This window comes from Centroberyx gerrardi, chromosome 15, assembly GCF_048128805.1.
Source record: "Centroberyx gerrardi isolate f3 chromosome 15, fCenGer3.hap1.cur.20231027, whole genome shotgun sequence".
NCBI lineage: Eukaryota > Metazoa > Chordata > Actinopteri > Beryciformes > Berycidae > Centroberyx > Centroberyx gerrardi.
In genome coordinates this window covers 1,635,215-1,658,549 of record NC_136011.1, presented here as the reverse complement: position 1 = coordinate 1,658,549, position 23,335 = coordinate 1,635,215, and the positions used below count along the sequence as shown (strand labels likewise).

Genomic DNA, 23,335 nt, shown 5'->3' with positions numbered 1-23,335 from the left:
GGTTGCCGCGGCTCGCTGTGGTTGCTTCATTCCAACTATTGCCTGATATTTACTGTTTCAAGCCATTCTGTTGTTGGCTCGCATGCAACTCTTTGTTAGGAACTGGTATGTGTGTGTGTTTCACCAACCTGCTGCCTCTCAGTGTGTCGAGAGTCGTCATCTGGGCTACACAGGAACTCCAGAACCTTAAGAACCAATCACAACAAAGGTGAGAAGGAATTTAACAGACAGAGAAACATAGATAAATGTTGGTGTTTAAAGAGTGGTGTCAGCAGCAGAAGAAGCTGCAGCCACGTCTGTATCTATGTAGATGTACTTTGAACTTTTCAGCAATTGGGTTGCTGTTTAATGTAATGTAGGCTTAAACTGAAGTGCATGAAAATTTCCACTTATGGACATAATAATAATAATAATTGATTACATTTATATAGCGCTTTTCTAAGTACTCAAAGCGCTTCACATTTTGGTGGGGGGAGGGGGGGGGGGGTGATGTCGGTGGTGGACTCATCTCGTCCACCACCGACATCTGCCTTTCTATTCCATTCTATTCTGTTTTTTTCTATCTTATACTTTAAAGCAGAATGGCGAGAGATGGGGTAGCGGACCTGACCTCTGCTGGTCAAATCCGAACAGAACTTTGCCTTCTGTGGCTCCAATTCACTATAGCTCTCACCCTTTCCTACTTTCTCAGCCCACTCTGCAAATATTAACAATTTTGTACTAAATTATTTCTACCATCCATTGAAAGACATTTCACCTGTACGTTTTAGAGTCTTTTAAAAATTTATCCATTTGCACATCAGGGCGACTTAAAACTAAACTAAACAAACTAAAGCTTCATGTGTGCTTGGTAGGGTTAGGGTTGTCTCTCAACAAAAAATGACACCTTTTTGACTGAAAAAAGTGTTGCAGGGCATTAGTTTTGGTTGCCATGGTAATGTTCACCACTTTCTTGCTTCCGTGAAAACATAAACAATCCAAGTCAAACAGGGAAGGAATAGAGGAAAGCCTGGCAGAAGTGAAAATATCGCGACTTCAAAAGAAGAAGGTTCAAAATCTCTTCTTCGTCAGCCAAGACCGGCATTTCATCGGACGCTGCCAAGTTTGCAGAGCATGTCAACAAACCAGACAGCGTCTCGTTACCATGGAGATGACAGAACCTATTGCTACATCTTTGCCAAGGCATGAATGCCGAATGTGGTGCGACATAGTGTCTTTTGTCAAGAGACAACTGTCGAGAGTGCTGAGCGACCAAGCATAAACTATGCTTAACTGTGTTCATGGTCAGAGGGTGTTCAGTCTTAGCCTGGTAAGACCATCCTGATCACGTGACCTCACATTCTGTTTCGCTCCACGGATCAGTCTGGACTTCCAGCCGCCCACATCGATTTCTTGAAATTACAATGTAACCGGGCCAATCAGGGACTGCGCCGTAGTTGATGAGGGGAAATACAGGCCGCCGCTGGCAAAACAGTAATGGCGTCTCCTGAAGCAACGAGCGGTAACGTTAACGTTAGTAAACACAGCCATAAGTGCAGTTATTGCAGAAATAGACTCAATAACAACAATTAAACAAGAACAAGAGTATGCACTAGCGGAGTTTCTCGGTGGAAAAGACGTTTTCGCCATTCTTCAGACTGGATTTGAATTTGGATTCGCTGATTGGCTGAAGGAGTTTGTCTGTCAAGGCAAGTACTCCCGCCCACTGAAATCGATGTGGGCGGCGGGAAGTCCAGACTGATCAGTGGAGCAAAACAGAATGTGAGGTCACGTGATCAGGATGGTTTTACCAGGCTAGCTCAGTCTGATATTAGTGTCTGAATTATTATTAAGTCCTTATTAGAACAAGGCAGCTGCTTTTTATAAGTGATTTAAGGGTGCTCATGACGAGAGAGTTGTCAGTACAATGTTCAATCATGGCTAAACTTTTAACCATCAACTCTGGCTCCGTTTAAGAGCAGCGTTGTGGATGCCAACCACATTTTCTAAATGGTCCAGGATGACACCCTGATCACCAGTATAAAAGGCTGCACTTAAAGCAAAGAAAACGAGGACTGATTCAGAGCCCTCAATCTGTGGCGAATCGCAGGGTCATTTGTTACTTTGATTAAAGCTGTCTTAGTGCTGTGCTGAGGTCTGAAGCCCTATTGGACAAGGTCGTAGATGTTTAAATTGATAAAGTGAGTAAGCTTTTTTTGGTCTGTAATCTTTCAGATCTTCAGAGTTGAGTCTGGGCTTAAATTGCAACTTCTTTGGTGGGGATGGGGTGTAGGATACAGGTATATTTTTCTATTAAAATTGTCATAAAAGGCAAAGCATGCTGAAGGAAGTGGCAGAAAGTAACTTGTAATGGTACTAAAAAGAAAACTAGGGTTATCATTGTATGCCTCAATCAAATTAGAAAGGTAGGTAGACCAGGCCATAGATAAAGGTTGTCTGTAGAGGGTAAGGCTGTCCTTACCCTGTAGCGTAGTTGATGGACTCCTAGGTTAGTTGAATACCATTTACACTAAAATTTTTGGAACGTCTTTTGACTCTGAGTACTAAGGTACCACTTTTGCTTTTTAATTTTGAGAGGGAGGCGAAGTTGAAGGTGGTATGGAATGAAGAATGATGACTGCAATTTGTTGATCTATGAAAAGGAATTCTTAGGCAGCAGAGAGTTATGGAGTTGATTGGCTAGTTGAGTGTGTTTTGCAATGGAACTGACAAATGAGAATTTCCATGAGCAGGAGATGGTTGAGTTGTTATCATCAACCACAACTCAACAATAATAACCGCCTTAGAAGTCTAAATCTAGGGTGTGATGTTGACCGCAAGAAACGTGTGAACCCTAGTCAGTAAGAGACACAAAGGATCTTAAAGGTGGAGAAGCGCTAACCAGTTTTGGGAAAGAGGCTTATAGTGATTAATACTGGCACTTTGTACTGGTGCTTAACATCCATCTCGCACACACACAGCTGTTTACACCAACAAAGTCACGTGTGACCAAGGATGAATGCTCTCCCCTGTATATAAGCCCCTTTTATTCATATTAATTAGAGGTTTTTCGCACTACTGAGTCTTCTCATCGAGATTCAGAGTAACAGAACATTCTGGTGGTCATCCAGAATTCACAAAACCATAGTTACATTCGTAACTCTTGTTTTATTTCATTCTTCCTGACTGACAGAGGCGCTACTTAACACAGCATGTCTTTTACCAACAAGGTCGCAATGAATCAACACCCATCTCATAGAGAACAGGCTGAAGGCTGAAGGTGCCACAGCAGAGGGAGCAGCCACACTGACCCTGTAGAACTGAGGAAAAGGTGCATGCATGGGCCATTACACTCCCAGTGGAATGGCCCTTCACATTCAATAGCAGAGATGGGCCCTTGAACCTGTACGCTTGAGCAATCACCACTACAATCCATCTGGAAAGCCTCTGGACGAACAGTTTCGGTTTACTCCCCCCACAAAACACACATCCATCAAACTGGTGAAAGCTAGCTCTTGCCTCCATATAGAATTGAAGGGCCCACACTGTGCAAAGCAGTTCTCATCCCTCTCTCCTTGCAGCTGTGTGGGGTCATATGTTGCCAACTCAATGACTTCTGTTAAATATCAAAAACCATGAATGCCAAATCTATACTTCTGTGCTTGTGGAGAACGTCATTCCTAAATTGTCTTGGAGAGTTGCTAAGTTTCTTGGAGAGAAACTTAGCTTGCATTCTTTTGTTTTGGAAGTGTGCTTCAGCCGTTGGATATTAGCTACATAAAACGCATTACTGAGGAACAAGAATGGAAATTGAGAAAGAGTCCTCATTGATGAGAGGGAGACGACCTAAGAGTTGAAGAGCCACAACCAAGCCATCAAAGTTCCAGGCCAGACAAGGCGCGAATCTCACCATCCCACCAGCCATCCATTTCAGTCTCAAAAGGAGGTAGACAACAGCCTCCTAGCATTAAAGGAAAGTCCCACGATAGCACTCGCAGTCTGGTAAAGCTGGCTGCCAACTACCGCAGTGAGCTGGTTAACGTAGCTATCAATAGGCAGTCACTCAACACTGAAGGCAAGTGCAACTCCAGTGTAAAATGACTGATCAAACAGTAGTTTACTACTGTATTAGGTCCTAGGTCACACATGAATTTGTTGGTACAAATGTTTGACTTGTACACGCGCAAGATGGATATGGAACAGAGCTACCTTTTTATAAAAAGATTTTATTCAAGCTCACTTCAAAGCTACTTAAACTCGGAGCTAAAGTTAACTCCAGCCAGTGGTTGGAGGTGCTGAAACGCTTGTGATATGTTGGGATCTGATAGGTTACCTGGTCGAAGAGTTTCCTGTTAACAAATAGCGTGTTGTCTGGCTTGGCCAGTTGGCGAGCCAGGAAGGTGAAGAGCCCGCCCACCTGGGAGGGAGTAAAGTCTGGGTTGTCCACCATCACCTAGGTAACCAGAAAGAGACATATTAATAACCTGAGCAAAGCAGAATACTCAAGACAGATGGAAAGAAAAGAGGAAAACAGAGACAGAGTGATGCGAAAGAGGAGTAAAGAAGCTGTAGCTGTTTAGTGATCCCATCTTTGGTCAATTATGTACATCGCAAGGTAAACAAAACAAGGCAATGCAGGTAGACAAGGCTAAAAACATACAGTGCATCGTTTTCACTCATGTTTGCTCATTAACCTGGTGACCATTTAAAGATGAAAAACTCCAGTGGTCTTCTCAGCCTTAATCAGGAAGTGAGGCTGCAACAGAGAAGCTCTATCTCCACTAATTGAGACACCATAGATCAGTGGTTTTTCAATCTTTTTTTGGCTAAGGCACACTAAAGGTCAAACCCAAATCTCAAGGCACATCTACAAATAAGTGTAGCCATAAATATGTACAATATAACACATATTATCATTATATTATTCAAACACACACACACACACACACATTTCTATGAGGGGTCAATAAGCAGTATTGGCCAAATCAAATCTTGTTGAAATAATTATAAATCATATTATAAAATGTGCAAATTTCAATAACAGTATAGTTCAAATACCACCAAATACCACCAGTGTAGTTTAGTTCAAATACCAGGAAAGAAGGTGATGCAATATCATTAACAGAAACTATGGCATTTTATGTGCAACTAAGTCTTGTGAAAAAGTACTAGCTAGTCAAAATAGAAAGGAGAGAGAGAGAGAGAGAGAGAGAGAGGGAGAGAGAGAGAGAGAGAGAGAGAGAGACATCAGTCCTATGCTACATGCAAGGTAGCTGAACAAGTAGCAGTTGTAGCCTAGTAGTTATGGAAAAGGAAAGTGAAGAGAAACACTCTCCCCTCTACAACTATGAACCCTAATTGCTCCAGTAGAGCTGCCCAGTAGCCGACAGTGGAAGACTGCAGTGTTTCCCATACATAGTCTCATCTGTTGTGCACTGCCAAAAAATTATAAGTTGGTCAATGTATAGAAATTGATCTAAATCGATCTCTAACGCTGTGCCTAATGCACATCACGTCATGTTTGTCATTTGGCATTGCACGGATCATTGTAGCAGCGTTGTACTCAATCTGACAGAGCCTCCCAGTGTGAAAACGAAAGTGAAACTTAGCATTCCACAATTTGCTCCAAACTGGCATGTGTTAGTAACGGTATTTGTAAACAGTAACTTCATACTTTTTAATCAGAGATTTATAACACTGCTCAACAGTCAGATAGAAAGGGTTAGGGTTAGGGTTATGAGTGCAGTGCAGACACTTAAGTGCATGTTGCCCCTGATCACCAGTTGGATTCCACTGGACATACCACTCTCACTGTAGGTAAGGACAAGTAATTAATCCTAAACGCCCACCGCCACAAGTACATTGTCAGCCTGTGGGAAACACTGCTGTGGTTGTACTGGTCAACAGTAGAAGACTGGTTGTACTGGTTAGCTGCCAGGTGTGAACAGCAGCGCGTTGCTGAAAGAGAGCGCGCATGCTGGTGGGATCTTTTGAGGGATTTTACCTTAAGCAAGATGTCCACTATCCTCTGTTGGTACTCCAGGGCCTGTTTGTCGTTTTTAAAGTCCTCAAACGTCTACAACGAAGGCAGGACATAATAATAAATGACAAAGAGAAAAGAATCCATAAAAGAAAAATAAATGAATCTCAGCGCTCCAAGCTGCTTGGTGAAAGATGTGAAATTGTCTTCACTTCAAAATGAGAAACACAGCCTGAAAGCAGAGTATTTATCAAAGGCTGTGTCTGCAAAGCTGCTCAGAGGTTGATTATGGCAACATGAAGCCGTTGACAAACTGGAGGACAACTTCTACCAAATCACAAGCCTAGTACTGTAGGCAGGACTGGGTCCGATTCACTTTTAATTCAAACATTTCAGGAAGTGTACTGGAAAGAAATTAGTAACAGCAAAGACCATGCTCATATTGGACTGTTGAATTAAAAAAATGAATTTGTTGAATGGATTCAAAACTTAAATTTGCCTTTCAATTTGAAATGAAATGCAATGGCTCGAAATTGATCCGGTTTGTCAGCACCCTGAATGCATTGGCTAATTGACAACTGCTCAAATCACACAAAATCTCCAATTGCCAGAAGGGGAGGCTGCTTAATCGATCAAGAGTCACTGATCAGCTTTTTGACTTGGTTGGCGGTCCGGCGGGCCTACGGGAGGCGAGGTTGTACCTGTGTGTTGTGTTGTGTTTCCTGGCTGTTGATGTAGCTCACCAGGGCCAGGACATTGAGGAACTCCCGGGTGTCAAAGTGGAGGAGCGTACGGATGAACGGAAAAACCTCCTCCTCCTCCTCCGAGTCGGCTGAGTGGAGACGGATCAGGAACTCGAACACCTGAGACACATGGCTTGTAATAAACACACGCCTACACATGCAGATTAGCATGCAGGTATACAGGTGCACGCGTACACGTTAACACAAAACACCCGTAAGTTATTTTAGATATTACTTTAGATGTCTTCTTCGAGGAAGTTCAAGGAATATGTGCGACATCGCAGTGTTTTTCCAGCATTAGTTCATTCAACCATTCACCATTCAACCATTCAACATTTATCCATTACCAAACGGCCCTTTAAATCAGAACATCAGAAAATATCTCTTTCCCTCTTGTCACACTTTTCTCTACAGTTCCGAGCTTTAACAATCAGGTTTACAAAAGCTATTTTTCTTGATAGATGGGTATAAATAGTCGGCACTTCCAACAATCTGACCCCATTTTTCCTCTCATCCAAAAATATACAGTATAGCTCACAAGCTTGTTTGTTGCCACGGCGACCAAATACACGGTGACACCTCTGACACCTGACGACGGTTGCCATGGTATTAGAGACGTTACCGTGGTTTCATAATTGTGGTGGAGATGAAAGAGCATAGAGGCCATTATCCTCCTTTCACTGTAATCTGACATCAAGTGAGTGTGTGTGTGTGTGTGTGTGTGTGTGTGTAATGTTCTGATAAATATCTGTGTCTGATAAAGCTAATTACAAAACATTTTAATTGATCATGTCTAAAGATTATCATAATATCCTTAAGTAAATGCTTGTGACAATCAATGGTCGAACTTCGCTAAACAACTATATGGCTACCTTTACATGCAAACAAATAATGCAATTATTGCTCTTTCTCTGATTATCATAATAATTAGATTAAGCTTTTTCCAGGTGCAATAGAAGTACATACTCCCATTCATATGCCATGTTACACTGACTATTCAATGTATTGGCGACATCTGCAGCCCCCCCTATATGCTATAATGTACTATACATAGGCTATATAGGCTAATATAAATAATGTGACATCTCCACATGAGCATTTCAGCTGCACTTTTTTGCTTTACATTGTTATTAGAAAATATCTATATCAGTGGAGGCAGCTATAGGCACACATACATATACAGGGCAGCATTCCCGAAGAGTGAGATCACAGCCATTCCCACAGTAGCTCTTAACAGGAAACAGGCCTGTCCGTTCCACCCATCCACTAAAACCTTTCAGTGGATATCAGCGTGACCGACCCACTGTGTGCGTGTGTGTGTGTGTGTGTGTGTGTGTGTGTGTGTGTGTGTGTGTGTGTGTGTGTATTAACTGAGAGAGATATTCTCCTCACTCCCCTCTCAGTAGGGGGTAGGTTTGGAAAGGGCGGATGTTTGTTAATGTGACTGTGTGTGTGTCTGTGTATGGATGTGGATGTGTGTGTTTTGACATTTGATGAACTCTTACACACACATGCACTTTTAGCTGCAAACTGTCTCATTTGAAAAATACACACACTTATCTTCAGCAACCATCATCAACACAAACTTCTGTTCCTAACAAGCTCACTCACTTGATCAGTGAAATTTTCCTCATCTTTTTTTATCCTTGTGAGAGCCTTATAAGCATAGGAGGTATGCATAGGCATAAGAGCAAACAAACACACACACACAGCCATCTACATACCTGGTTCTTCACTTGAGCCACAAGGTCTTCCGGAATGTCTCCTAGTGGATAGGCCCTTCCTGCCAGACAGCAGCTACATACACACACACACACACACACAGAGCCCAGGAGTGAGTGAAACTACATTGACTTTTAAAACTGCTAACACCAAGGTATCACAATCACTTTTACAATTATATACTGATGGTTAAAAATAATAAGTAGCATCTTTAAATTATTCAACAGTGTTTTTTTCTCACTCCTAAAGGAAAACATACAGTATATCCTGCATTATGTATGTTTTCACTACCAAAGGCTTCTGAATGAATTGAAAACTTTTTGAATGGATTTCAAAAATCTCAACTTTTCTCCTAATGCTTCCTCACCTTCTGTACTACAGTATACCCCCCTCATAACACCCAGCTCAATGGTGATGTTCCCTCTGAGACGATAGTTTGGTGACAGACATCTAATAATAACATTAACCAAATAATATCTCATCAGTCATTGCTCCACTTTGTCACCAGAAATGTTGCAGTTATAATCAGATTTGGACATTTTGGCGGTAAATGATATCCGCTGCATGGACTTAGCTTTGGGTTTAGTGAATTGATGTCTGTGTGTTTGCTACCTTATATACACCAACAGCTTGTTACCCATCACCACTTGCTCATCTGTCCAAAGAGAAAGAGAGAGAGTTAAAATTCCTCTTTGTACTATCCAAGTATTTCAAATGAATACTATGAACTCCGGGCTTACCTGTCAGAGTCCTCCCCTCTCTAAGTGGTGGGCCAATCACTGCAAAGAGTTTCTGACATACAACAAGGAAGTAGACAAAGGTTGCTCATTGTGTTGTTGTTATTTACCAATACACAGGATCTGATGCAAGTACCCCTGGTGTTATTTTGGGTGAGCACCTATGTAGAAACCTAGCTTGTTGTTACCTCCATAGGTGTGATATAGTCATTCATGCCGCTGTTGAAAACGTAGATCATAGCGTCGTAGAGCTGGTTCTCCCAACACACCTGAACCACCTAGACACATACACACACACACACGACTGGCTTTGGTAAAAATGAGAGTGACAGCAAGACTTTCTAGCTGCTGCCACTTATACTGCACTGAAAAAAGTGAAAAAGTGAAAATATATGTTAAGGTGCAAAAAGTGCAATACAATAATGTTGTTTCCTGAAACCAAGGCAAATCATCTTGATTAATAATGGTGATCACAATACAAAGCAAAATAATCAGGATTAGAATTTTTGCCATAATCGTGCAGCCCTAATTAGCAGTAAACAAAGTGGTGATATCCTCATGAATGTGTAAAAAATAAATCTTGTGAAGTGTAGATGCAGCACAGGTGTAATGTACACTCTAAGCCAAATCTTAATTGAATGCCTCATGTACACAGCTAGGCTACATGCGTCTAACCTCTGAGCCTCCATTGTAAGTCTATGTAAAGCTAATGTACAGCTAGGCTACATACGTCAAACTCCTGGGTCTCCATTTTAAGTCTATGTAAAGCCAACGTACAGGTAGGCTACATATGTCTAAATCCTGGGTCTTCATTGTAAGTCTATGTAAAGGTAACATACACCTAGGCCAGGGGTCTTCAACCTTTTTCAGCCCGAGGACCCCTTGGTCGATAGAGAAACAGAGCAGGGACCCCCTAGATTAAAAAAAATTGGCCTATAATAACATATTTATAATCCCTTATTAACCTATTTATATACTCAGTTATTATGCTTACGTTGGAGACTGTCAGGCAGAGCATCATATCATCCTCAGGCTGCAGTCTTGAACGGTATTTACTCTTCAGGTAGGTGAGTGAGGAGAATCCACTTTCACAAAGATAAGTTGTTGCAAAAGGCAAAAGGCTCACCATTGCCTTTGCTGTCAGCTGGTGGAAGGCTTTCTGGCAATAGATCCAGAACTGGATGAGAGGCCTTGACTCATACACATTCTTGTGCATACTGTCTGTGGATAGGTCGATCAGCTGATCTTCCTCAGAGGCTGTCAAGTTTGAGCCGTCCGATGCATTGTGTTTGAATGGAAACTGTATCCATGTCTTGTCCCTTCTCCAGGACTCAGCCTCAGAAAAGTATTTTTCAAATTGACTTTCGAGTGCCTCCAAGTGTCCAACAATTGCACGTTTCACGTCAGGCGAGAGCACCGCAGAATCAGCCAACTCCTCCATTGACGGAAACATGGAAATGTTACCTCCCCTGATTCGCTCTCTCCATCTTTTTGTTTTCTTCAGAAAGCCTTCCATCTTGTCATACAGCTGAATGCCATGTGTATTGCGGCCCTGCATAGAACCATTCAGTCTGTTCAACTCTGAGAAAACGTCTGCCAGATATGCCAGTTTAGTGACCCAGACATTGTCATTGAAATCCGCAGCCAGCTCCGCGCAGTTTTGACCAACTAAAAACTCGTGGATAGCTGTGCGTAACTTGAACACGCGTGCCAATACTGATCCACGACCATCTGACCTCAGAATGGTAAAGGAGCGCATTGTGTTCCTCTCCCGTAGCATCGCAGAGAGAAGCAAAGAGACGTGTTTGCAAGGCACTCTTCTTAATAAAATTGACAGCCTTCACAACAGTGTCCATAACGTCAGCAAATTCAGCACTCATTTCTTTGGCAGCCAGAGATTCTCCGTGTAACATGCAATGAGTCCACAGAACGTGTGGGGCGACTTTTTTGACAAACGCAATCAGTCCACTTTTTTGACCAGTCATAGCTCGCGCACCGTCAGTACAAATCGCAACACATTTTGCCCAGATTATGCCATTTTCTCTGAAAAAGTAATCAATCACTTTGAAAATTTCAGAACTTGTTGTGCGTTCAGGAAGCTTCTTACAAAACAAAAAATCCTCACTCATTTCGTTTTGGTCAACAAAACGCACAAATGCCAAGAGCTGTGCGTCTTTGGACATGTCCACAGATTCATCTAACTGTAATGCAAACGCCTCTGCCAATTTTAGTTTCTTGATTAATTGCACCCTCACATCAGATGCCATTTCACCAATTCGCCGAGCAATCGTTGTGTCTGACAACGGGATAGTCTTTATCTTTTATTTACATATTCATCAATCCCAAACATTGTCTTGCACATATCACTGGCCGCGGGCAATATCAAATCTTCTGCAATTGTATATGGTTTTTTACATTGAGCAATGCGAAGAGCAACTTGATATGAGGCTTTCAAAGCAAGCTCTCCAACTTTCGCTGATTTTCTCATCGTCTGTAGGCATTGGAGAGAGTTCAGATGAGCCTGAAAGTGTTCCAGTGTTTTATCTTACAAGTGGCCGTGATTCTTCTCCAAGTGTCGCTGCAGCTTTGATGGCTTCATGCTTTTGTTTGAGAGCATCGCCGAACAAACAACACACATCGGCAATTCAATCCCTTCGGTTTCTTTGAAGGTAAATCCAAACTTTAGGTAGGTTTCTGAATATTTTCGGGGCTTATCTCTTTTGCGTTTACCCTCTGCCGCTGGGGCAGGTGCTGCTGGGGCAGGTTCACCTGTGGTCTCGGACGAGGTGGAAGGAGTAACGGTAGGATCCCGAGCTCGAGGCCTAGTTACTGTTACAAAGCGATCCATTCTACTTCACATATTAACCTAGTAGTAGGCTAGTTATTAATTATTTTAGCACCGAACTGCGTTTTAGCCAACACTTAGCTTGCTAGCAAGCAAGCTAATTTTTTTCAATGGCGGTTGGTCACGTGTAGGCTCTGCATCACGCACCGTGGTTGCATGGGAATCATTCATTTTGTAAATCATTTTTGTCAAAAGTATCTTATTGCCTATTAATACTTGGAGTTTACTCAATATTATTATTTTTGTCTAAAAAATAACCCCCGGACCCCCGGTTGAAGACCACTGACCTAGGCTACATGCGTCTAACTCCTGGGTCTTCATTGTAAGTCTATGTAAAGTAACATACAGCTAGGCTGCATGCGTCTAACTCCTGGGTCTTCATTGTAAGTCTATGTAAGGTAACATACAGCTAGGCTACATGTGTCTAACTGCTGAGTCTCCATTGTAAGTCTATGTAAAGCCAACATACAGGTAGGCTACATGTGTCTAAACTCCTGGGTCTTCATTGTAAGTCTATGTAAAGCCAATGTCACAGCTTCACTACATGTGCCTACTATTCTGTAACTATTCCATGACTTTCCATAACTAAGTTGGAGCACTTCCATGATCTAAAAACTTGATTCCCTCCTGTTTTGTTAATGTTGCTTTGAGCTCAGACAAAAAAATACACTCTGGTATATTTCTGCATTTCCTGTATACCATACTCTCCTAGTTGCACACACATGCACACCTGTTGTATGTCTAGGCTGGTGACGTCCAGGTGGACTATGCAGTTCTCCAGGCTGTCCATCATGCCATTGCCATGGTAATGAGCCAGCAGGTCCCTCATGACGGGTGTGGTCAGGTGACCCAGGCGCTCGGCAATGATGTACGACTCCAGTGACTCCAGGAAGACCCCCTTAGCGACCACATTCTCCACAAGCCGTCCGTACAGCTGGTTAAACAGCAAGTCACTGCACACACACACATGTACACGAAACCACACACACACACACACGTTCAATATCAAACAGTCAGTGTTACATTCTTATTTGTAATAGGCCTGAAAATTTTAGGAGCAAAATACTAGATGCTCCATTTGTATTATTAAGTTTATAGTTACATGACAAATTTGGGCCCGGCAAACATTTAACATTTGTTAATTAACTTGAGTAAAAGTCAAACAAGCAAAATCTTTTAACGTGCATCCCTAGTCTCAACTGTTACTATTAACGTCAGTGGCCAATTAGCTGGTTATTCCACAACTGACCAAATGACTCAAACCTTTATGTGTGTGTGTGTTTGTGTGTAAGTACTAGTCTATTTCACTAACATCCTCTGCAGCAGCAGACAGTAATCCACCAGGACAGGCACCACATCCTAGAAAGACAGAAAGAGAGACGGAGAGAGAAAGTGGGAGAGAAAAACAGACAGAGAAAGACACTTTGACTTTGGGTGTTCTTTAATGAGACATCACAACAAAACAGAGGAAAAAGTAACTAAAATCATCTTAAAAACTCACCACACGTACACACATCCACACTAGGCTTGGGCGATATCCAAAATTTAATATTGCAATACTGTCCCACCAAAGTATCTCGATATACGATATTATCGTGATATTTTCGTTTTTTCTCCCAGGTTTTTTGGTGGGGGGTGTTTTATTTTATTTCTTCGAAAATACATCAAATTTCTAGGCTATTCAAGCATCGGAGGAAACAATGGCCATTTGATAAAATTTGCTCATTCCTGCTATTTCTAGAAAAACAGCCTTTTCACAATTGTGATCGAAGCAACACATGGTGACAAGACACCAAGGTTATGTGTTAGCTCACCTGGAAGTGTTGCTCCATCACTTGGATCTTGCCTTGTTCTGGACACTTCTTCAAAGAACGCTCTGCAAACTGGAAAAGGATCTCTACCATCTGAACACACACATACACACACGCACACAGAGAAAATCTGTTCATCGAAGAGCAGGAAAAAGTTCACATTGGAGAAAGTTGAGGGAAAAGACAGATGGAAAACAGAAAGCAGGAGTTTTCTCTTCCTACCTTGTCAGCGACCACTCCTTTCCTCTTGACTGGGTCTCCAAACAGACCTGGTAAAAACACAACAGTCACACACTGGTATTCTGGTATATAGTATACTTGAATATCAACAACGGGCTAAAACAGAGGGACACTGCTGCTCTGTGATTTCAAAGTCTCCCACTGGCTGGTGACTTCTCATAATTCATTCCATAATCCCATAATTCTATACAAATTAGGGATACACCTATCAATCGACCACCCATCCTAATCGTACGACAGAATATGTCACTAGTGATCTGACCAATTAACAACAGGTCAATCCATTCTTAAAGTGGTCTTGCTGTTTTTCCGCATCACAGGCTAGGAATCGCAAATTCAGGTTGGTCAGTCAGTCATCCCACACTTCACTCCCTTACACCAATGACAAGGAACCTGTGTCATGGTGTACAGTACGTTTATACTGTATATATCTTCTGTATTGTGCTGATATACAATTTTGTAGTTGTCAAGTTGATTACATTATTGTTGGTTTATTGGTTGGATTTCGTTAAACAAGTATACATTGGCTACAAACAAATAATTCGACTATTGTTCTTACTCTCATTATGAGAATAATTCAATTAAGCCGTTTACACACACAATAGAAGTAAATACTTCTGTGTATATGCCATGTCATTTTACCCTGACTATTTAATATATAGGCTACATCTGCAGCCCTCCATATACTAATGTATTATGCATAGGCTGTATAGGCTAATATAACTAATGTGACAAATCTATGTGAGCATTTCCCTCCTTTCATTCAAACTTCAGCTATAATGCTCCTTGGTTGTAACTTTCCCACAATAGTGCCATGGCCATTTTTCATCAAGCACACACTAACATGTACTAACTATATTTAGGTAAAAACTGATATATTTCCACATGGTAAGGCAGCCATATGAACAATCTGTTAAACACAGGGCTGTTTCAGCTGGCTGGGCACTTTTACATGATGTGTTGTTGTTAGTAGGAAGTCTGGCTATAAATGTGCTGGACTGACTGACTGACAGGTTGTTGGTTGCGTGTTCCTGATTGTATGTTGTACCCACCAAGCACAGCCTTGGCAGTTCCCTCATGAAAGGACCAGGCTAGAGAGAGAGCCTCAACGAAACGCTCCTGCTTCAACAAACAGTCTACACGCTGAAGAGAGAGAGAGAGAGAGAGAGGGGGGAGAGTCTGATTTGGAGTCTAATCTACTGTTTAAGTGTACTAGAGCAAGCAGTAGTTGGTCTAGTGATTGTCTAATGTAAATTAGACAATCTCCAGTTTATCACACACCTCACTTATCTCTCTGTTACACACACACACACGTACGTCACTTAGCGCTGATGCTAAAAGCCTCATTATATCCACAGGGAGCTGTTTGCTTGAATATTTAGGTTGCTATTTGCAACAATAAGTGTGTGTTTATGAACCACAGACAAACCAAAGAGGCGCTGAGACCAGAGACATCCCTTTAACACTTTGTTCAGCTTTGCAGTGTGATTGAGCAAGAAAAATGTTCTCTATATACCCACAGACTTTCACAAGCAAGGAAAAATGAAAAATATAGGGAGATTTGGGGTGGTGAATAGAGTTTGCCTATGAGATACAACAAGACAACTTTCATAGCAATGAGCATAAACAATTGTAATAATAATAGTAATAGCAATACAGGTTGTTCTGTAGAGCATGCTACAAGACATTAGAATATCATTAATTGGAACCACAGACATGAACTTCAACTAACTGACAAACTAAGTAAGTGGGTACAATGGCAAAGTATGCAGTGATCTAAAAATATGATTCTAGTAATTAAACTGTTGGGATTTTCTTGCTGATAGAGACAATTAACAGCTTGGGCTTATCAGCGAACGTGTGCATGCATGTTTCATAATTTGATTTCTTCTTTCACATTTGGTTGAGCACAGTTCTAAAGTACTGCCATCTTGGCAGAATATGCTTCTAAATACATTTTCAAATGAATAATGTGTGTTCATGTCATAGCAGTCTGTAGCTACATGGCTGTAACTACATGGAGTGTACAAAATTTCAGTAACACCTTGCTAATATTGACTTGCACTCTGCACAAACCATGTCTCAAATGACTGCAGTTGACTCACCTTTTTCCTCCCCTTCATGACTCAAGTGGTGAAATCACTAAGATTATAGCTTTCAGCTGGAATTGCTTGGTTCATTGTGGACATTTTATAGAAAGAACAGATGTTCCTAGTATTTTGTATGCTCAGTGTCCACTGCTACAGCACACTTACTATGAATGAGTACACTAGGCATATAGTCATAACGTCACATTTCCTTTTCCCTGAAGACCTGCATGCAAGACACGAGGTAGAACTTCAACTTATTTTGTATCCTCGGTGTGCAGTATACTAAAACAATACGAGACGTACCTCTCTCCAGTTCCTCAGAGTCATAATGTGAGCCGACTGCAAGACAAGAGAATACCACAGCACTGTTAAAGAGGAAGAAACAAACACACACACACTCACGCTGCAGACACAACCTGAATCAATTTCAACAAACACACAGAATTGCAGCACGCGGAGCTCCAACCAACAGTTGAGGCATTACTTATGGAACACAGAACAGAAAATATATCTCATTAGACCTGATCTAATTCTGATAGTGTGTGATTCACACAACTGTGTTTCCTGTCAAAACCACAGGTCTGACTTCCACAGAGCTCAACAAAATGGCCTGGTTTCAGTTATAGGGCCAAACAGGTTTCCACTGTAGGTTTGAACAGGACTAGCCTGGTTTCAACCTTAACAGTCAAACAGGGCTAGCCTGCTTTGGTATCCTTTGACTTACACATTATTTCTGTCACCAAATTTCCATCAAGTGGCATTAGTCTTTCTGCATCCTATGGCCAACAGACATTGCATGGACCCCATTTCCACCTGGTATTAAAATGTGATCTATATCTGGATATCTTATCTGGATAAGGAAAATGCTTGTTAATACCAGATATAAATGTACACAGGATGCATTGTGATGGAAATGCGATGACATCTGCCAGAGTCAGCCAGGTGGAAATGCAATCTTTACAGTGTGTTCGCGTTAGTGAGAAAGTACTGCCCACGGGGTAGAAATGTCATCGCTGCGGGTATAAACATCATCGGTGTGGGTATAAACGTCATCGCTTTGGGTACAAACGTCATCGCTGCAGGTACAAACGTCATCGCTGCGGCTACAAACGATATAGCTGCGGGTACAAATGGCATCACTGCAGCTACAAACATCATCGCTTTGGGTACAAACGTCATCGCTGCGTCTACAAACGTCATCGCTGCGGCTACAAACGTTGCCACCGCTGGTAGAAATGTCATCTCCGGTAGTAGAAACGCCATTGCTGCGGGTCAAAATGGCCCTGCTGTGGGTCGAAATGTCGCCACTGAGAGTCGGAACATTGCTGGTGCGGGTACAAACCTCATCACCGTTGAGAGAAACGTCATCACCGTCATCTGACCATGTTGATTTAGCCCTGGTAAGCCCTGCCTAGCTCTGCTTGGCCCTGCCCTGGAAAAGCAGCTACTCAGAACACACACCCACACACTGTGGACAGGAACCACATCGATGTGTGATGTCACTTCCTGATCTAACTGACAATTTCACACACCAGTGTTTTCTAGGATTTGTTCCACAGTGGAACATGGACATGTCTCCATTTTCACATTTCAGCCCTTCAATGAAAGAAGTAAACAGTAAAGGACAGTTTCACCACTCCTAGAGGATCCCCTGGACTTAGGTGCACAGATAGTAAGGAGGGAGGAGGAGAACTTATTTTTTTCTTTCCCTGTTGATTAATTAGATCATTAGAGTTTCATGGCCATTTGCCCAGTCTGGCTAAACGAGGGCTTCTATCAAAAAGCAGGCAGTGTAGACACAGAAACAAACATGAACCAATATACACACACAAAAAAGTACCTTGGTGCCCAGGTAGACAATCTGTCCTGCGTAGCTGGAGACTGATTGGTAGCAGGCCTTTTCTCCTACTAAAGCCTGAAACACACACACACACACACACACACACAGACTGTTAGACAAACACATGCCAAAAAGACATAACACACGCCTATGTATCCACATACACAAAAACAGACAAAAGGAAAGAGACACACACACAAACATACACTCTCTTGAAGGCAGGGGGTTGGGTAATCAGCGGTTGGAACCCTGCATTCTGATTGGATAGTGCACAATCCCTTAGAGGAGACAGTCTCCACCCCTCACTGTCAAATTGGTCTGATCCACACAGATCATTGGATAGCTAGGACCGAATCAAAATATCTGGGGGGAATGAGACCGGGTCCTCAGGGGAAGAAATCAGAAGTGATAATCACCCACTTTTGGTGACCCTAACCCTAACCCTAGTTTAACCTCTCAGCCCTGACCTTAGTGACCCCTAAACCCTAACCTGGACCCTGAAACTCTGTACATACCTTGCCTAGAACCTACTGAATCTGATGCTCTGGCTTGTGGCTTGGCCCTGTCCATTAACATCTATCAGTATCTTTCATAACCCTAACTTTGTTTCCAAACCAGTAAAATTTTGCACCCCATGTCCTGACACTAATCCTAAACATTTCCCCTTGAGTTGAGTCCATGACCCAAATCTTTGCCTTGCCGTGAACTTTAGTCTGCTATTTTGCCAGGCATTTATCACATTAGGAGAAATAGTTTCTACATTTATTCTTAAGGTAACTTAAGAAACGTGTCTGTATTTATTGGTGCTTAAATGAACCGAAAAATGGCAAATGTTGGCACTGCCTTGGTGAAACTAATTAGTTATCAAGCTAGCTTACCTACTGGTTTCAACAAGAAATTCTAATGCTAATATGCCCTTTGCAATTTGAGCACCAGTACAGAAGCACAAGTGCCTGGTGAAGCAAGGCAATAATGTAAAATTTAACCATTGCTTTCTACATATAACTTCTAAACTGTCCTCTTTGTCCACTCAGCAATGGCCTAGCGCTAACCCCAACCACTAGCCCAAACTTTTAACCTTAACCTTTATTTTCTGATCCATAACGCCTAAACTTCCCCCTTTGACCCTTTGCCGCTATTGCTGTTACAGGACAGTAACCTTAAAGGGTAACTTCGGTATTTGTCAACCTGGACCCTATTTTCCCAACTTTTTGTGTCTAAGTAACTAATGGGGACAACAATTTTTTAAATTGGTCCAGTATTGGGCGAGATCGCGTCAGCCGGCAGGCGGTGGGGGAGGCGACGGGACGGCTCGCCTGGTAAAGGGACCATTTCCCCGGTGGAGGACACTGCTGCCGGGGCTCGGGGTAAATAACAGTAGCCTCGGTAGTCCGGTAACCTCCCCGCTGGATGGCCGTTATGGTCCCTGAAAGTTGTGTCGTGGTTTTGTCTAGAGAGTTGGACCGACTTGTTGGCCCCGGTCTCAGTTAAAAACGGTGAATTAACGGAGCCAAATTAACGGAGCCAAAAGCTTGGTAAATACATGGTGCATTGTAGTTTACTCTTTCTATAGGCTGGTGTTGTGTTTTTTAAGCGTAGGCTTTATTGTGAAATAGGCTATAAGCCTATAAGACCGGATCAAGCGAAAGGTAAAGAAAAACGTTTCATTTCTCTGTAGGGTCCTTTCCATAATGTTGTCAGACACTTATAATAACAATCTGAGCATGTCAGTGGCAAAAACAAGCACTTTTAGTGGACGTACATTGACGGTTCACAATTGCCCCGTCAGATTACATTGCAGCCCGTTTTGCGGCTGACGCGATCTCGCTCAATACTGGACCAATTTCAAAAATTGTTGTCCCCTTTAGTTACTTAGACACAAAAAGTTGGGAAAATAGGTTTCCAGGTTGAAAAATACCGAAGTTACCCTTTAACACTGAACTCTGACCCTAACCTCAGAAAGCTGAGCCTAACCATGAACTCTGTCCACAGGTCCTCTCCCTCTTCAGCTAATCCCTCACCAGAGCCTGGGAGACGTTCCCCCCCGTGGCCAGCGATTTAAAGTGTCGGCTGTTATAGACCAGTTGCACCTGGTCCAGGTCCAGAGTCTCCAGAACCTCCTGACTGGGCCGGTCCACAACCTGCAGCTTCTCATGGCTGTCCACCAGGACCAGGGTACGACTGTTAATCCACTAAAAGACAGACAGAACAAGATAGAAGGGAATAGTTAATTTGCTTTGCACAAATTGAGGACACTCCTTTACATCATACCCATGTTGGGAAACTCCACCTGGAAGACAGCAAAGCAGATGGAAACAGTTGCAAACACAACCGGTCTTTGGACAAAAAATAAAATCTACACCAAAATTCTCTGTGGATGTGGTTGCGAGATGAGCAGAGCTGGAGAGGGTTCAAATCAAAGACTACAGCAATGGGGCTGATGCTGATGTGTAGTGATGTTATGTCTAACACCGAAGCTCTGAAGTAGTATTACTTTAAAGAGCTTGTGGCAAAGCTGGACCCCACATATTATCTTCCAACAAGACCATGGTGGATAAGAAGTATGTGGAACCGAAGGAGAAGGCCATGGTTGAGGTGCAGGTGGTAGCAGCTGTAAACTGTCCACCGTTCTTTTAGGGGTACAGCCATTTCCCAAAACCCACACAGCAGAGAACATAGCAGAGGTGAAGCAGTCAATGATTGAAGAGTGGGGCATTCAGGGCAAGGTAAGATGCCTTGTTACTGATACAGCTGCTAACATGATTGCTACCGCCAACAATTTGCACATGCCCTGAATCTTGTAGTGAAAAAATCCATTGAAAACCATAATTCATAAGAAAATGGTTACCAGAACATTTGGAGAACACGTTTTAGTCCTGTTACCCATTGTTGGTTCATGTCTGCAGGCCAAATTTTGCTGTCCATATGTTGTCGAGCATAAGTTGAGTGACACAGACTATGTAATTAAAAAAACATCCTGTGTGTGTCACAAATATGATCAAACGTTACTTTGTCCGTGGCAGTCCTGTTGTTTTGCCCCTGGTGTCCGTCATACAGTCCCGAGGAGGACGGATTGAATGACAAGCATGGTTCTGTTCCATGTGCGCATCTGAAAAACTCGGAAATCCTCGGCAATCTAGATGTTAATTTGTCACACTTGTCTGAGTTGGCAAAAAATTATCAAAAGCCACTTAGCTCTATTTGGTGACAGTCCAACTAAGACAAATGTCTTAAGTCATGACATCGACGTGGGTGATCACAGGCCCAATCCAACAAAACGGGCTGTCATGCATGTCATGAGTTATCTCCTGGAAAATGGTTTTGCAGTACCGAGCTCCAGTGCGTGGAGTTCACCTTTGGTCAGATTTGGGGTCAAGAAGCAAACGCCTCGTTTCTGTAACAATTTTTGTAAAGTGAATGCCATCACAAAACCCGACTCTTTCACTCTTCCTCACACGGAAGACTGCGTTGATCGTGTTGGTTCGGCCAGATATGTCTCCTAGTTAGACTTGCTCAACACCTCGAGCCTCTGAAATCTTGGCTTTTGTCACTCCTAACCACTTCCTCCAATAGACTGTCATGATTTTCCTGAGCCATCCACTCGCCATGAACTTGCTTTTTAGGAATGAGTGGCTACTACCGCGGGTTCTGCAAAAACTTTGCTGATATCGCCACTCCCCTGAACGGTCTAGTCAGTCTCACAAAACCATTCACATGGTCACCTGGCTGCCAGCCAGCATTTGACTTTGCCAAGGCTCTCCTCTGTAGTGTGCCAGTGCTTGCTACCCCAGACTTCATGCGGCCGTTCAAGCTCGAGATTGCTGCGAGTGGTCGTGGTGCAGGTGCAGTAGTGATACAGGAGGACGACTGTGGTATTGTGGTCTCTCTCTCTCTCTCTCTCTCTCTCTCTCTCTCTCTCTCTCGTGGGTGTGTGCAATTACTTGCAGGTGGTGGTTTGCGATTGGTTGAGCCGGGTGATTGTGTAGGTGTGTCCTGGTTGCTAATTGGCCTGTGGATGACAGCTCCAGGGATAGATGGCCAGTGGACAGCTACTACCTTGGGCTCTCTCTCTCTCCTTCCTGGCTCCCAACACACGCACGACCAGTTTTGATGCAGTTGCTGACTGTGTAACCTAGCTAAAGTAACTTACAGTTACTTTAAATTGATGACCTTGTGCACCTCTGCAAATACCTACCACAGTAGCAGTCCCATGTTCGTAGGGGTGGGTAGTGTTTTGTTTGAGTATTTCTCCTGCTTTTGCCTTAGGGAGTTCGGTTAGTTACTTATTTTCTTGGTTTCTTTATTTTGACCGGTAAGTTAGAGCGGTTTGTTTAGTATCCCTTTTGTTTACTGTTTTGGCAATGCCCACCCTGAAGTCAATGGTAACTTCCTTGGGAGCGGGGGGAAAAGAGGGGAGTCAAACGTTATTCATGTTGTGTCCAGTTCCCCTAGGCTGGACATAACAATGCCACTCCTGGGCTTGACGAAATTAGAACAAGAGCAAGGAAGTTGGTCACTTATTTTAAAACTAGCACTACAGCGAAAGAGAGGCTGAGACAAATGCAGCAGCAACTGCAACGGCCACCCAGTGATGAAGCTCATCATGAAGGTGGATACTTGCTGGAACAGCACACTGGAAATGCTGCAAAGAGACAACCAGTGGCAGCAGCTCTAGCCACTATCAATACAGATGTGTGTACTCTGACCTCAAATGAATATGACAGCACAGCACAATGTCTTAAGGTGCTGTCTCCATTCCAGGTGGCCACTGTGGAGCTTTCACAGGAGAAGAGAGTCACAGGGTCCAAGGTCAACCCTCTCATCCAAATGCTGAGATACGCAATAAATGAAATGATGCCACAAATCACCACCAATATGGCAACACAGCTTGGATAGAACCTTATCAGAATCCTTACAGACAAATGATCAGCTATTGAGACAATGACTGTAATGACAATGGCTACACTGCTTGATCCTAGATTTAAAACAGTTGGGATGTCACAATCAGATCTACGCCCAAGCTGCAACTGCGCGACTAACAGCAGAATGTGCAGCACTTATAGGAAAAACAAGACAAAGACCAGATCTTTGCAGACACCGATCCATCCAGCACAGCCAGACCCTGCAGCACAAAGTTCACAAACTGCATCCTCAACGGGTAATTTTTATGTGCTATAAATAAATTGTTCATTCATGCTATGCAACCTAAAGTAAGTAAAGATAAAAGAAGTATAACAACTGAGTGTTCAGTTCTGGTAACGTTGTTATTCAATATTCTTCAGGTGTTAAACTACTGGACAGCGACACCAGCGAGGCAAGAAAAGCAAAAAAACGCCACCTCGGATGCC

The 23,335-nt window shown here is 42.7% G+C and overlaps 1 protein-coding gene across 1 annotated transcript in view; it reads right to left on the bottom strand.

Annotated features, from left to right (window-relative positions):
* The window catches only part of vps8 (VPS8 subunit of CORVET complex), a 73,499-nt gene that overhangs the window by 23,209 nt on the left and 26,955 nt on the right, over positions 1 to 23,335 (bottom strand). The window contains exons 14-29 of the mRNA XM_078288662.1: positions 20,009 to 20,179; positions 17,988 to 18,062; positions 16,451 to 16,486; positions 15,110 to 15,200; positions 14,040 to 14,086; positions 13,821 to 13,910; positions 13,319 to 13,365; positions 12,737 to 12,959; positions 9,350 to 9,439; positions 9,165 to 9,216; positions 9,037 to 9,079; positions 8,427 to 8,499; positions 6,703 to 6,822; positions 5,984 to 6,055; positions 4,313 to 4,432; positions 129 to 185 (exon numbers count right to left, since the gene is read on the bottom strand). Of these exons, the coding sequence (XP_078144788.1) occupies positions 129 to 185; positions 4,313 to 4,432; positions 5,984 to 6,055; positions 6,703 to 6,822; positions 8,427 to 8,499; positions 9,037 to 9,079; positions 9,165 to 9,216; positions 9,350 to 9,439; positions 12,737 to 12,959; positions 13,319 to 13,365; positions 13,821 to 13,910; positions 14,040 to 14,086; positions 15,110 to 15,200; positions 16,451 to 16,486; positions 17,988 to 18,062; positions 20,009 to 20,179 (1,407 nt within the window). The remainder of the gene's footprint in view (positions 1 to 128; positions 186 to 4,312; positions 4,433 to 5,983; positions 6,056 to 6,702; positions 6,823 to 8,426; positions 8,500 to 9,036; positions 9,080 to 9,164; positions 9,217 to 9,349; positions 9,440 to 12,736; positions 12,960 to 13,318; positions 13,366 to 13,820; positions 13,911 to 14,039; positions 14,087 to 15,109; positions 15,201 to 16,450; positions 16,487 to 17,987; positions 18,063 to 20,008; positions 20,180 to 23,335) is intronic.